This window comes from Pseudorca crassidens, chromosome 14, assembly GCF_039906515.1.
Source record: "Pseudorca crassidens isolate mPseCra1 chromosome 14, mPseCra1.hap1, whole genome shotgun sequence".
NCBI classification, from domain to species: Eukaryota; Metazoa; Chordata; class Mammalia; order Artiodactyla; family Delphinidae; genus Pseudorca; species Pseudorca crassidens.
Window position 1 is genome coordinate 73,941,939 of NC_090309.1, and position 15,098 is coordinate 73,957,036.

The window sequence follows — 15,098 nt, forward strand, 5'->3', positions numbered from 1 at the left end:
GGGGAGGATGGAAAAGGTTTGAAGGTAGATAGGTAGTGATGACTGCACAACCATGTGAATACACTTAATGCAACAGGCTGTACAATTTAAAAATATTAAAATGGCAAAATTTTTTATGACCGTTTTACCACAAATTTCAAAAGAAAACTACAATTTAAAAATGGGCTAAAGAGTTGAATAGGCATTTTACCAAAGAGTATATATATTCTTAAGGTAATAAGAATGAGAAAAGATTCTCAATATCATTAGTCATTCAGGAATGAGATACCACTGCACACCCAACTAGGATAGCTATAATCACAAAGACAGACAACACCAAGTGTTGACAAGAATGTAGGAAACTTGAATCCTTGTGTATTGCTGGTGGAATTGTAAAATGGTATAGCCACTTTGGAAAAGTTGGCAGTTCTTAAGCTGTTAGACATAAACTTATGATAGGACTCAGCATTTCCACTCCTAGGTAACTACTCCAGAGAAATATAAACATATGTTCCCACAAAAACTTGTACGCCAGTGTTCCTTCTAGTATTGTTAATCATGGTGGAAATAACCCAAGTATTTATTAATTGGTGATTGGCAAAACAAAATGTCGTGTATATACATAGAGTGAAATGTTATTCAGGAATAAGTGGAGTGAACCACTGATACATTCTCCAGTGTGGGTGAGCCTCAATATATTATGCTAAAATTGAGAGAAACTAGACACAAAAGACTACCAAGTCTATGATACGCAATTTCTAGAAGAGACAAATTTCTGGACACAGAAACCAAATCACTGGTTGTCAGCTGGGAGTGTAAGTGTGGATGGACTGCAGATGGGCACAAGGGAACTTTTTGGAGGTAATGGAAATATTCTAAAACTGACCTGCGATGGTTGCACAGCTGAATTAACTCACTAAAAATTATTGAACTTAACAAAAGTTTAATGAGAGATAGTGGAAGGTATGTCTAAGTTTATCTGGGAAAGTCAGAGAAAGCATCACCCAGAAAGCACTGGCTTGAGTGGAGAGTTTAAAAAAAAAACAGTTTAGGAAAGAGTGAATAGCATCTGTAAAGACTGTTGTGAACCAGTGTGAAAGAGAACATGATTCGTTCAGGGAATTATATGAGGTTTGTCTTGTTGCAGTATGAAGTTTGAGGCTGGGAATGTCAGAAGATAGGAGTGAATTTAAAGAAAAACAAGCTGTTGGTAATAATCAGGAAGGCTGATATCAGGGGGATTATTGTAGACTTGCTCTTGGTATGCTTTTACATTTACCAGGTTCAATACAATGTTGAAAAATGATCAGAAGGAGGAATATTTAAAACTGAAATTAAATGTTTTACTACCCTTAAACAAAATCCTGGTACTTCTAGGGTATTGTGTTCTGTTTATTTTTCAAGACCCAGTTAATGTTAGCATTTTCTGCTATATCTTATCTAATGCCTCTTCACCCATGCCCCTTGCAGGGTCTCCTCTGTTTCACTACCTCTGTTATAACACTTCTGACATGGTATCATAATGCTTTCTTATGAGACTGAAGAGACTTGACAGCAGGAAGTAAGCCTGTTTTCTTCAAGTTTTTAACTGCAGTGTTTGGCATGATATTTGACACGTGATATTTGACACATGCTCAGTGGTAAATTTGCTTGCCAGAACTTTCAAGGGAAGGCCAGCAAAGTATAGATCGAAGAATTGGAGGGGTTTTTACATAAAGGTAGTCTTCAAAGAAAATATCGGAAGGTCACAAGGTGAAATTTTATGTAAACTCTTTAAGGATTTGGCTTTGGGTTGACGTAAATAATTTCTCATCTAAATATTGAATTCTGATGGCTCCTTTTCATTGTCTCTTCTCTGTCTTAGGATTTTAGAGTTAGAAAAGACCTTTAGAGCTTATATAATCTAGTCTTCTCTATTTATTCACTTTGTGACCTCAAGCCAGTTACTTAAACCTTTCCAAGCCTAGGTTTTTTCATCTGTAAAATGAGGGACTCCCTACGTACCTACCTCATTGTTACAAAGATTAAAATAATATTTAAGTAATTCTTCATTTCACAGTCTGCAATTCAGTAAGTAAGACATAACAAATTGAATGGACTGTCCAAAGTTTACCAGAAATATGTACCTATATTTGGGCTAGAATCTGATGTTTTAAATTTTAATCCAGTATTTCCACACTGTCATGGTTGGTACTTATTTCCATATTAGTGACCTTTACCCTTTTTTTATTTGCAGTTTCCAATTTGATGTGGGCTGGGTAACAAAATGACAAGCTTTATTCATTCAGTATATGCTTATTAAGCATTGCTAGGTACCAGGCATGGTGGTAGGTATAGGAAAACAGATGAGTTCTGTTCTCAGGGAGTTCAGTATCTTGAAGTAGGAAACAGACCTTCTAGGAAAACATATGAATTAAATAAAGTGTATCGACAAATGTGGATGATGTAAAGAGGATTTAAACAGCAAGGGGGACATCTGAGGTCAAAGTCTTTATAGAGCAGGTGAACAAAGGAGAGGTGGCAATCACTAACTGGAAGGAGTTGAGGGATATGAGCGTGACTGGCTTAATTTTGCTTGGGAGTTTTGCATGGAAGGTGGTGTCATTGTGGAGCATTCTTTGGTGAGATCGAAGGTATAGTTTTTATGCAATGAAATCAAGATTCCAGAGGATACAGTGGAATAGACTTAGTAGGGAAAGAGCCCAGGAAGGGAAGTTAGTGGATAAGAAGCACACAGAAACCGCTTAAAATAAGGCAATGTTGTTAGCATCCTCCCAGCTCTCTATTGTAAATAGGTTGTAGATAATTACTTTTCAGCTCTTATGCAACAGCTCTTTGAGATTGTTGCCATCTGACTATTACAATCAACTATCCTTTTTTATATTATAGTATAATTTATTAATGACTTGAGCAACTGGATCATTCTTTCATTCTTGTTTATTCCATGAGGTTGAACCTCTCAACAGCATAGGCTAAGACTAGGTTAACCTTAACCGCGCATGGATGTTCAATGGACATTTACAATGGTACCGAAGTTGAAGAAATTATAATTTGGTATAATATGTAAGCTTTTAATTCTCTAAATATTTAATGTCTTTGTGTGTGTGTGTATGTGTGTAGGTTAAATGTATCTTTAGAATACAGTACGAAGAGGTCTTGTATATTCAAAGGCCTATTGAAGAGGACAGAAGAAAGTTTTTCCAAGAACTGATTCTCAATCAGGCCTCAATGGCTCCACCACGAAGGAAACACACTGGTAAAGTTCCTAAAGCCTTTAGGAAAATGGGTGGGTTGGAGTTAAGAGATATCCTATCTTGGAGTCATCTTTTTAAAAAACCCATTTCTTTGTGGAAATGAAGACAGTTTTTCAGGTTTTGTTTAACTTTAGATGAACACGTGTGGAAGTGGCCATTGTGTTTACCTGACTTGAGGAGATTGGGAAGTACAGCCTCATTGTTAAAGCTTTACTAATGAGTGACTGTTTATGTAGTCTCCTTATCACTTCAGTCCAGATGCTCTGGTAGATTTCACATTCTGAGGCTCAAAAAGTCATAGAAAGTCTTTGGTTCTGCTGTGTTTTAGTCACTTTAAGTACTAAGGACTGGAACTATCAGGTTGTGAACAACAGGTGTTGTGCTTATTGCTTTCTGGGCCAGGGTAGTTTTGTTGGGCCAAGAACTGGTGGGAACATTTGCCTTTTCTGGTTTGTCTTATTTATTGATTGATTTTTCAAATATTTATTGAGCACCTATTATTTAGATATATTATGCTAGGCACATGGAAATCTATCATGGCTTTCTTTAAGCATTAGAGTTTTCTTGGATTTGGGCCTAATAGCATTAAGAGGGGCCTCAAAATTAGATTTTCAGTCCCCTGACTTAAGTAAGGACTGCATGCTAAGTCATTCAAAAGAGAGTTTCTTTTCCTAATACTAAAGGTGCAAAAAGATAAGATCCCCTTGCTTAATCTTTCATCCTCTTCTAGAAAATAGCAGTCCTGTTTGTTAAAAAAAAATTTAAGCCTCTTTCTTTTTGTTCTGCTTTTTATGTTTCTCGTAGCTGTTCTTATAGGATATTAAATACATTTCCCATCCCTGCCAACTCCTTGCTTTTTCATACTTTGTTTTCCAGTGGTTATATTATCCAATACTTTGTTTTTCAGTGGCTATATTATCCAATACTTTAATAATTTTATTGTCCTTTAGTGGCTCCTTTTCACATTTTCTCAGTGCTTTTAAGATGAACATCTATCAAATGACTATAGCTGTGGGATTTTCCCCACAGAAACTTTGGAATATTCAACATGGAAGTTATACCTTCTGATTATTGGTTGTTGCCTTCTGCTAATCTAAATAACAGCGTTTAAAATATTTCATTATTAAAATGATTCATTTTAATAAAGTATCTTGCATGTTCCTAGTCATATTTTAGTCCCGTAGATCTGAATTTTCTATGTTAAGGCTGAACATAATTCTTTTTCTTTTTGAGTTGCTCCTGTTGACTTTCATTTTTCATCTTAGGGGCTATTTAGAAATTGGCGAGAATACTTAGGATTTTAATCCTGAGCTTCAGTGTGATACCAGGAAAATCTTTTAAGGAATTAGAGAGCATTATGGTTAGGCAAGTTAATACTTCACCTTCTAAGAAGATGTTTTGTTTGTTTTACAGTAGATAGTGAATACCATAGATTTCATATATCACACTTAAGCCTGGGTTTTCCATCTTCTTCATGTCTTTGGGATTCTTTTTTTTAGTTACTACTTTTTTTTTTTCACTCCCTGCAGGTGCCATTTACTATCCCAACTGTGTTGTAGTAAGAATATGAGGGTAGGAGACTTGTCTAAAATTAGAAGTCTTTGAGAATGGGAAGGATCAAAGAATTATTCTTTGCCCATTTAAATTTCATGGATATAAGGCAACCTCATTTTGAGAAACAGTCTTTAAACAAGGTTGACTTCAGCAAATCAGTATACAAGTACTTCACCTGAAGATATTTATGTTGATTTGAAATCTTTTTCTTAAAGTTGTATGTAAATAATATCTCAGAATCAAATTATTTAAAATCATATCATTTGTGCTTTAAAGACGTCCTGTTGTAAGTTATTTTATAAAAGTAAAGCTATTCCCTAATGTACTTCTGGTTTCCATTCAAATTTTTACCTGCTGAATTCACATGGTTCACATGTATTTGGAATTCTCCTTTTCTTAAAAAAACATTTTGAGAGAGTGTCAGAAAAGTAATTGAGGTCCTGACCCTGCCATGTTGGAATCTTAACATTTTCTTCTACTTTCTTTAGGTCTTTGTGCTATGGAAGTTCTTCCACTTGCACTACCTTCTCCACCTCGTCAATTGTCAGAATCAGAAAAAATTCGGATGGAGGACCAGGAGGAAAATACTTTAAGAGAGTTGCGGTTGTTTCTCAGGGATGTAACCAAGAGGCTGGCCACAGATAAACGCTTTAACATCTTCAGCAAACCGGTGGATATTGAAGAGGTCTTGTTTCAGTAGTGTGCAAACAGTGAAGTTGAACTGGCTAAAAGAAAAAAATGTTGACATCTTTTTTTGGAAGGAAAAAAGCAAAGGCATGGATGAATATTACCCCTAGCCTGTAAAATTTTAATCCATGTGATAACTACCAATGTCATCAGCAAACATCTGGTGACTTTTGGATGAAGTTAATGACAATTTGTATATGTCCTCTTGATTAGTATTGATCTTTGTGATCTCCTACTCTTCATTTAAGAAGAGGATTAAAAGTTACTTTAGTGAAATGTCCATACTAGACTATTTTTATTCCAGGATAAATCCTGCTCTCCAAAAGAATATTGGTATTAACCAATCAATACCAATTAAAATTGGCATTTCCCAAATTGTGTATACCTTACTGAAGGAGGTAGCTAAGAAACCTGAAATTTGTCTTTCATATTTTGGAAATGTCTGTGACTAAGATGCTGTATGAGGTTATAGGCACAGCCTGTTATTTTTCTCTCCAAGAATTTTCTCTGCTCTGAGTGGAAAATTTCTCACTTTCTATGTGTATTGTTTTGTGTCCTTGTGGGAGCATGGTTTGTGATGATGAGAAAAGAAATTTTCCATTTGGAATCTACTATAATACTGTAGAATAAATTTTATTTTGTTTTGTTTTATCCTGGGATAATATAGTGTGTGGATGCACATAATGCAGTCTTTACTGGCATTCTTCTTATAGTTCAGACTCCATGTTTGAACAGCTTTGGTGTTTTTAGTTTTAATTTTTTCTTCATCTTTTTTTACATTTGAATTATGAAGTGATGCAGAGTTTAATGTTGTGTCCTCATTGTGAAATCTGTACTCTTGGATCAGAGCAGATTCCTTTGGAATCATTACCTCATCTATGCCTGTGAGCTAGCATTATGTTTTTTCCCCTTGGAAAACCTGAAAATATCTATTCCCCCCACCTCCCCTTTTTGGGAATAAAGGGACTGTGTTTAATTTTATTTGTATGTTTATCCACAATACACAGTTTTAGCCATTTGATCCTTTCAGCAGCCCCACAAGGTCATTATTATGTTGCAGTTGAAGAAACTGAGGCTTATTGGCAAGTGACGCAGCCAGCACTCAATGTTTCTTAAAATTCGAAGTCCACATTCTTTATATCACAGCTGTCAATCTTTTTCTACTGGAATAACAGGACTTGCCTATTTGCTCTTGCAATTAATACATATTTTATATTCGTGAAGCATATTTTTTCCCTCGTGGTATTTTCAGAAAGTCTTAAAACTATCAGCCCACTTTAAAGATTGTTATAAATGTTTATTTTTATTTCAAATTGGGTATGGGAACTCTGACACTTAATTGATAAGGACTTGCCCCCAAGTCAGCCTCCTATGCTGGGAGTGAACCAGTTTTGCCTTTGTCCAGGAAAACTTTTTCTGTCTAACCAGAAGAGATTGTCAGATTTCAAATGCAATCTGTGATAGACTGAAAGTTTTATAAATGATGGTAAGGCAGTGGGAGGGGATAGAAGATGTTGGTCAGTTAAAACTTTAATTTTAGGGTGATGTTTTCTCTTTTTCCTTTTTTTCTTTTCTTTTTCAGGTTCATTTTGCTACTGCTTCTTTGTTTACTTTTAAGGCTGAAAACTTAGGGGTCTCTGGGACAGATAGAGAGAGGAAACTAAGATAGCATTTTGATAACCTAAAACACAAAAACTTTTATTAAAATAATGAATTTGAAATGTCTAAAAACTTTATCAAATTCCAAAGCAAATTGCAGAGGAAACAAAAGTTTAGAAAATAAGTGTTGAATTTAAATAAGCATAGGTGCTAAAATTTTATGGTCTTTAGTAATATAAATTTTTATAGTGCAAAAGTTTATAAAATGTTTTCCACGTGTACACAATACATGTCAATTGTCAGAGCCAAGGATCCAACTAATACCTTCTGAACTGTTCCTTGTTGAGTGTAGCTCCACTGTCTCCCTATAAGGAGATTGGCTGGCTTTTTAGCTCCTAGAGAATGAAAAATAAATCAAAACATGCACACACATCTATCTAAAAATTTAAAAACATATAAATAATATGTATGTATATATATATGCATATGTTTTTGTATATGCATATATGTGTATTTATTCATATGAATATATATTCAGTATGTAAATTTTTAAAAAGGCATCAGTGGACTGCACTGGTGGTTAAGGCTCCATGCTCCCAATGCAGGGGGCATGAGTTTGATCCCTGGCTGGGCAAGATCCCACATGCCGAGGCCAGAAAAAAACAAAAAAATCCCCAAAAAGCATCAGTGCCATCTGCAATGGAGAAAACTAGCCTTTAGCTTCATAGAACAGAAATTACCCTATTCCCAGAATTTGGTCCCGGACTAATTAGACATTTCTAAGACTGTGTTTATGTCAGACCTAATTACTTGATTTGAGATTTGCATTAAGGAAGACAATACAGTCATACACACCTTGGAGATATTGTGGGTTCAGTTCTAGACAACTGCAGTAAAGTGAATATTGCAATAAAGTGAGTCACACGAATTCTTTGGTTTCCCAGTGTATATAAAAGTTATGTGTACACTATATTGTAGTGTTCTTTAAGTATGCAATGGTATTACGTCTACAAAAAATGTGCATACCTTAATTTAAACATACTTTATTGCTAAAAAATGCTAACCATGATCTGACAACACAGGGTTGCCACAAACCTTCAATTTCTAAAAAAGTGCAATATCTGCAAAGCGCAGTAAAGGCAAGTGCAAATAAAACAAGGTATACCTGTGGATATATAGGTTGGAAGAGCTTTCTTATTGGTCAAATGATACAAAACATACAATTTATTGGGCAGTCATGACCAATATCTCTATTTTGGGTTATCTCCCAGAAAATCACACTGAGCAAAATGTATTTTTTGCTTGTAGATTTGTTTATATTTAGGGACAAAGCCAGTAAATTTTTTCTAGTCATGAAAGCAATACTTACTTTTGTTATACAGTTGACTCAGAATGTTTGTAATGAATCCAAAGGAGCAGAAAACTCTTTCCATGAAACGATTCATCCTGGAAAACTGAAAAAGACAGATAATTTTTTTGTTTAGAGATTTTAAAGAGATTTACCCGAGAACATCTCTAATAATAAGAAAAAAAAATCTGTTTCTTTTTATTTTCCTTAAAAAATTCTTTTCTTGAGGTAACATTTATTGATGCTTATTGGGTATTTTTACCAATACATTTTCTTCTCAGGTGTATCCAAAGGATTTAAAAAAAAAAAAGCTGACACAGTTTGTTTCATATTTCAAGATGAGAAACTTTTCAGAGTTGATTTAGATGTGACTTGAAACTGAAGCTTTTCATGGAAAGTATGACATAGTATCTTTAGTGGCATAAATTGCTCTATAATTTTATCCTTATCTGTAATGATTTCCTAGATATCTAGATTTAATTTTAAAATAACTGTATGGTTTTGTTTTATGTTTTTATGAGTAGATTATATGAAATATCAGAAGTAATTTTCATTAAAATATCCTGTTTTAGGTTTCAGATTATCTTGAAGTAATCAAGGAACCAATGGATTTATCAACAGTAATCACTAAAATTGATAAGCATAATTACCTGACTGCTAAGGATTTCCTGAAAGATATTGACCTCATCTGTAGCAATGCTTTAGAGTACAATCCAGATAAGGACCCAGGAGGTAAGGATGCACTGGGCAAGGTTGACTTTGGTGATCAATGAGAAGATAGTTTAAAATTTAAATAAAGCTTGCCTATATTTCAGATAAATAAATTAATCTTAATGACATATTACTGTATTTAGAAACTTCTTGATGAGGAACTAATAATATACTTAAATATTTAATTATTAAATTCATTTGTTAAATTACTAAATAATATATTTAAATTAGAGGATTTTATTCTTTTTTAAAAGATTTTATTGATGTATAGTTGATTTACAATGTTGTGTTTAATTTCTGCTGTACGGCAAAATGACTCAGTTATACATATATATATATTCTTTTTCATAGTCTTTTCCATTATGGTTTATCACAAGATGTTGAGTGTAGTTCCCTGTGCTATACAGTAGGATCTTGTCGTTTATCCATCCTATATATAATATTTGCTAATTCATTTATTATTAGATAATATATTTAGATTAGAGGATTTTATTATTCTAAGTGTTGTGTTCCGGGTTTAGTTTCTTGATTTACCTTTCACTTTTTATACTTAGATTCTTATTTTTTTCAGGTAAAATGGAAAACTGAATAGTTGAGAATTTAAGATTTATTTATTTAGTCAACATCACCAGTGCTGATAAACACTGGTAATTTCGAATTTGTGGAAACTTATTGTGGATAAGTTTACTTATCAAAAGACCCCCTTTAGGTAGACAGACGTTATCTGTTCTATAGACTGCATGTATTTTTATATAATTTTATTATTTTACTCTTAATCCCACCCTGTACTCAAATCTGTAGTCCCAACTCTGTTAATGCCCTCCAGGGGAGACCTCCAGGAATAATCTGTAGTTAAACAAGATGGATTTATTGATACATTGTAATAAAGGAGAATGTATATCATGGGGAGCCATATAGGATTTGAGCTAGCGTTAAGTGATTTTGGGGAGGGTTTAAGGAAGTAGGGCTTTGCAGTGGATTAGATGCTCTTAGGAAGTGGGAATAATTGGGGCACTAGGTATTTTAAGAACCTGGAAGGCAAGAAGAATGGAGCAAGGCTAAAGTTGTGATTGGTAAAGAAGTGGCAGTCATTCATCTTACCCAGGATAGGATTATATTTGGTTATTTTTGTGGTTAGGACAGTGTTCATACTTATGTCTGTGTTCAGACATGATTATGGAGTGGTCTTGTTTTTATTTTGATCCATCATGGTCACAGAGTGGTGTTCTGTAAAATTGTTTATGTTTTTTTTTTCTTTTCATTTTTTAAAATTATTTTATTTATTTTGCTGTGTCGCGTCTTAATTGCAGCACACAGGATCTTCGTTGCGTTGTGCGGGCTTCTCTCTAGTTGTGGCACATGGGCTTCAGAGCATGCGGGCTCAGTAGTTGCAGCACGTGGGATTAGTTGCCCTAAGGCATGTGGAATCTCAGTACCCCGACCAGGGATGGAACCTGCATCCCCTGCATTGGAAGGCAGATTCTTAACTCCTGGACCACCAGGGAAGTCCCTAAAATTGTTTTTATGTTTCATATGAATACACCAAGGCCTGGCTGATAGTGCCAGGCCCTTTCCCAGCTGGCAGGGGTCATTACTCTATTTCTCACTCTGTTGAGAATTCTGTTTCTTCAACAGATGATATACAAGTAAGATGCTTTTTTTTTCTTCGGTACGTGGGCCTCTCACTGTTGCGGCCTCTCCCGTTGCGGAGCACAGGCTCCGGACACGCAGGCTCAGTGGCAGTGGCTCACGGGCCTAGCCGCTCCGCAACAGGTGAGATCTTCCCGGACCGGGGCACGAACCACGTCCCCTGCATCGGCAGGCAGACTCTCAACCACTGCGCCACCAGGGAAGCCCAAGATGCTTTTTATTTTTAAAAAATTAATGCAGACTTTCAGTTATCTAAAGATATTCAGAATTCAGTTTCTGCTTTATGTCTGTATTTATGGGCAGTGGTTCTTAACTCAGGCCACCTGTTAGAATGACTTGGATTTCTCATTTCTACATGAAGTTAAGTATTTCTTGTCTTAGTTTAGACCACAGTAAATTGCATACTTTAATTCCAAGTTAAGAGGCAGAATGAACTTTTATATAGCTACTCTTGGTATCTAACAGTTTTTAAGCTTTGTATCAGGACATTTATATCTTGTTGTTGTTGTTTAGTGTTTTTTTTTTTTTTTTTTACTTTTCACTGTATATCATAGAAAAATTTATGAGGATAAAAACAAAGAAAATTAAAGCAACCTATAATCCTGTTACCTAGTGTTTTCTCTCTTTTTCTTTCCCTCTCTCCCTCCCTCCCTCTCTCTCTGCCACACACACATGCACAGATATTATATATGAAATACATGTATGAATAATATTTTTACTAAAATAAAAATATAACTCTTGTAAACATTTTCATTCATGTAATATTTTGTGAAAAGGTTATGAGTTAATGTATTTTTACCACATAATTTTTATCATATGGATGTATTATAGTAGCTACTACCCTGTTGTTGGACATATTAGATTTTTTAGCTTTTTTCTCTATTATAACACTGATGAATATGGCATAAATTTTATGTATATCCTTAATTATTTCCTGAAGATAAATTCCTTAAAGTGAAATTTCTGGATCAAAGATTGTATAATAATCTCTTTTAAGGCTTTTAAACTGTGTTGTTAAAATTTTCTCACAATTTAAAAAATCTTCTAGCAGCATCAGGGTCACTTGTTAACCAATATAGCAGTTTTGTGGGACTGAGAGAATGTCCTTTTCAGTGTAGATGGCATCAGCAACAGGGCCACAGTTTGGCTAGTAAAGAATGGGCTGGATGTCAGTCTCCTTTGATTCCCTTGCTGCGTTCTTGGTGAAGGTACAGTTGCACAAGTGTCTATATAGTGGCCTTGAGCAGTGTGTGAGAGTACTTGAGTGCCTACACTCTCATCCTGTTAGTTTTTCAAGACATAGAGGTTACTGAAACTGTGCAGTAGGTAAGGAGAGCCTGGGCTTTGGATGTACACCTGGGCTTCAGTCCCAGTTTTATTTCCTAGTTCTTTAACTTGATCAAGTTAAGTCCTCTAAATTTTACTTCCCTTATCTCCAAATGGGGATAATTATAGTAACTCTTGTCACTGGGTAGTTGTAAGGATTAGATGAGAAAATGTATTAGGTTAAACCTTATGAAATTGCCATTTTCATGTGGTTCAACTTGAATATGTTAGGCCCTTAGCATAGTGCCTGAGATGTGAGAAGTATTCTGTAAAGATTAGTCATTCATATATTTATTCTTGTTATCATTATTATTTAAATTATGCTTTAATTTTTTATAAATTGTTTCCTTAGTGGGTACCTACATATTTGCTTTAGAATGACCCTTTGTACTTATTAGTATATTTCCTGGACCACATTTAAAATTTAATCCTATTTTGGAACAAATCTAGGGACTGATAGTGAAAAATGAATTTGAGCGGTTAGAAAAAGCCAGTAGAAAGGATCAATCCAGATTCTCCCCCCACCCCGCCCCATGTAACTTAATTATAACCACATTGAAATAATATTGCTTTTATGAAAGAAGCAATGATTTCTGGTGCATAATAACCTTTTACTACAGAATGCAGTTGTATAATCAAAGAATATGGCTCTATCTCACAGTTAGAGTTGACATGATACACTTGTAACTTCATTTCTTCACTGTTTTACATGCAAAAAGTGTCATATAATTCAAAAGCATGATTTCGGCTCTGTTCAGATTTTTTCATATCTTCAGTCAAGAGCCCTTTTTTTCTTCTTAGCAACAGAACAACTTGTTATGTATTAGGAAAATAACCTCAGGGTCTGTTGTGTAGCAAGTGGAAATTACATGAATGTTGTATTACTTTTATAAGCTCCCATGAGTATTTGAAAGCTTACAGTGTTCTGTTTTGCAGAACACTTGGCCATTTGGGGAAAAAAACTAGCATGTACATAGAAGACAAAAGCCAACATTTTGGAAGCTGTACATGTTGCCTAAGTGTTTACCCAGATTCTCCCTTGAGGATAAAGTGGACAAAAATTAAATATGTTAGCCAGAAGAATTTTAGTTTGTAGGTTCTAAATGTGGCTAGTATCAGATATTTGATCTAATTACTATCTTATAAATATGTGATATATTTTATGTTTAACTGTTCCCCATTCTTTGTCTTGTACCACATGCCCCCCCTAGCCCTCAAGTGCATTCGCATACATACCCTCATTTAGCTAATTTTGATGAAATTTCAGCCCTAGTCTTGTAGTATTCTCAAAATCTTCTGTTTTGCACCAGTTGTTTAGGAATAAAGCTCACAGATTCAGCTTTTGGAGCCCTCTATGGGCTATGCTTCAGTCAAACTCATTCATATTTTCTATTAGTATTTGTAAGTATCATGTGCTGTTACTGAGCTGAGTGCTTAGAGTTCTGTGACAGTCCTTGCCTCTTGAGATGGAGATATTCAAATCAGTAATACATATTGAATAATTACTATGTGACAGACCTTATGCTATATGTTATAGTATTAATTTGCTAGGACTTCCTTAACAAAATACCACAGACTGCGTGGCTTAAACAACAGAAATTGATTTACCCATAGTTCTGGAGGCTAAAAGTCCAAAATCAAGGTGTCGGCAGATTTGGTTTCTTCTGAAGCCTTTTTCCTTTGTTTTCGGAGGCTGCCTTCTTGCTGTGTCCTCACATGGTCTTTTCTTTGTGTCCATGCACCCCTGGTGTCTCTTGTGTGTGTCCAAATTTCCTCTCCTTATAAGTACACAAGTCAGATTAGATTAGGGCCTACTCTTATGACCTTCTTTTACCTTGATTACTTCTTTAAAGTCTACTCCAAATGCAGTAACATTCTGAGATATTAGGGGTTATAGTCTCAACATACGAATTTTGGGGAAGAACACAGTTCAGCCCATAACAGTTAATAAATAAGCCACAGTCCTTCCTATCTAGAAACTCACTGTTTTATAGGAATGACAACTATCTAACTATTGGTAATTGTAATAGATTATTAAGGTGTAGAGATAGCATAGAGGTGGCGATTTTGAATTTTGTCTTGAGGCAGCAGCAGACGATTGTAATGCAGTTTCATAAGGTGTGTATTAGATATATGTACAGTGTGAGTAGAGCACAGAGGTGAAGACACTGGAGATGAACAAGATTAAAAAGGGCATTCATTTTAGGCTGAGAAAAGTAGTGTACAAAGGTATAAAAAAAAAGAATATGGCTGGAAAGTAGAGTGTCTGTGGAGGAGTAGTGAGAAATTCACTCACTTCTCCACTCACTGAATCTCCGTTTACTGAGCATCCGTTAATGAAATATTTTCTGTGTGTAAATCGTGTTCAGTGCTGGAGATATGCAGCTCTGGCCTGAGAGATGCCTAAAGGCTTCTTAGCGGGGAGTCCTGCAGATAAATAAATGTCATACTAAGTTCCCTATCTTCATTTGATCCTGTGTAAGGATTTCAGAGTTAATTGTCTAGATGATAAGGGGCCACTGGTTGGTTTTGAGACAGAAAGTGATTTGATTTGATTTGCATTTAAGAGTATAGTATTATAGGCAGTATCAAAGGTCAAGGGAATGATGAGATGGAGGTTGGAAGACCAATTAAGATTTTCACTTGTGGGGAATTCCCTGGCAGTCCAGTGGTTAGGACTCAGCGTGTTCACTGCTGGGGCCCAGGTTCAATCCCTGGTCAGGGCACTAAGATCCCACAAACTGCGTGGCGTGGCCAAAAAAAAAAAAAAGATTCACTTGATATGGCAGCATAGATTGAACATAGGGGGCTTAGTGACCAACCAATTATGTATGACCGACAGAAATCTAGAATGACATCTGAGTTTTTGTGGTCTCGGTGTTAGGAATCTGACAAGTAAACCAATGGAGGAACAGGTTTATGGGCAGTATGCTAAGTTTAATTTTGGATGTGTTAATGTAAGTTACCTCTGGTACACCCAGATAAAATGC

General features: G+C 35.3%; 1 protein-coding gene across 2 annotated transcripts in view; it reads left to right on the forward strand.

Annotated features, from left to right (window-relative positions):
• The window catches only part of ATAD2B (ATPase family AAA domain containing 2B), a 150,671-nt gene that overhangs the window by 101,998 nt on the left and 33,575 nt on the right, over positions 1-15,098 (forward strand). The window contains exons 20-22 of one of the 2 annotated variants that reach the window (XM_067703596.1): positions 3,100-3,235; positions 5,276-5,472; positions 8,994-9,153. In XM_067703596.1, coding sequence (XP_067559697.1) covers positions 3,100-3,235; positions 5,276-5,472; positions 8,994-9,153 — 493 coding nt within the window. The remainder of the gene's footprint in view (positions 1-3,099; positions 3,236-5,275; positions 5,473-8,993; positions 9,154-15,098) is intronic. The other variant, XM_067703597.1, reaches the window with a different exon arrangement.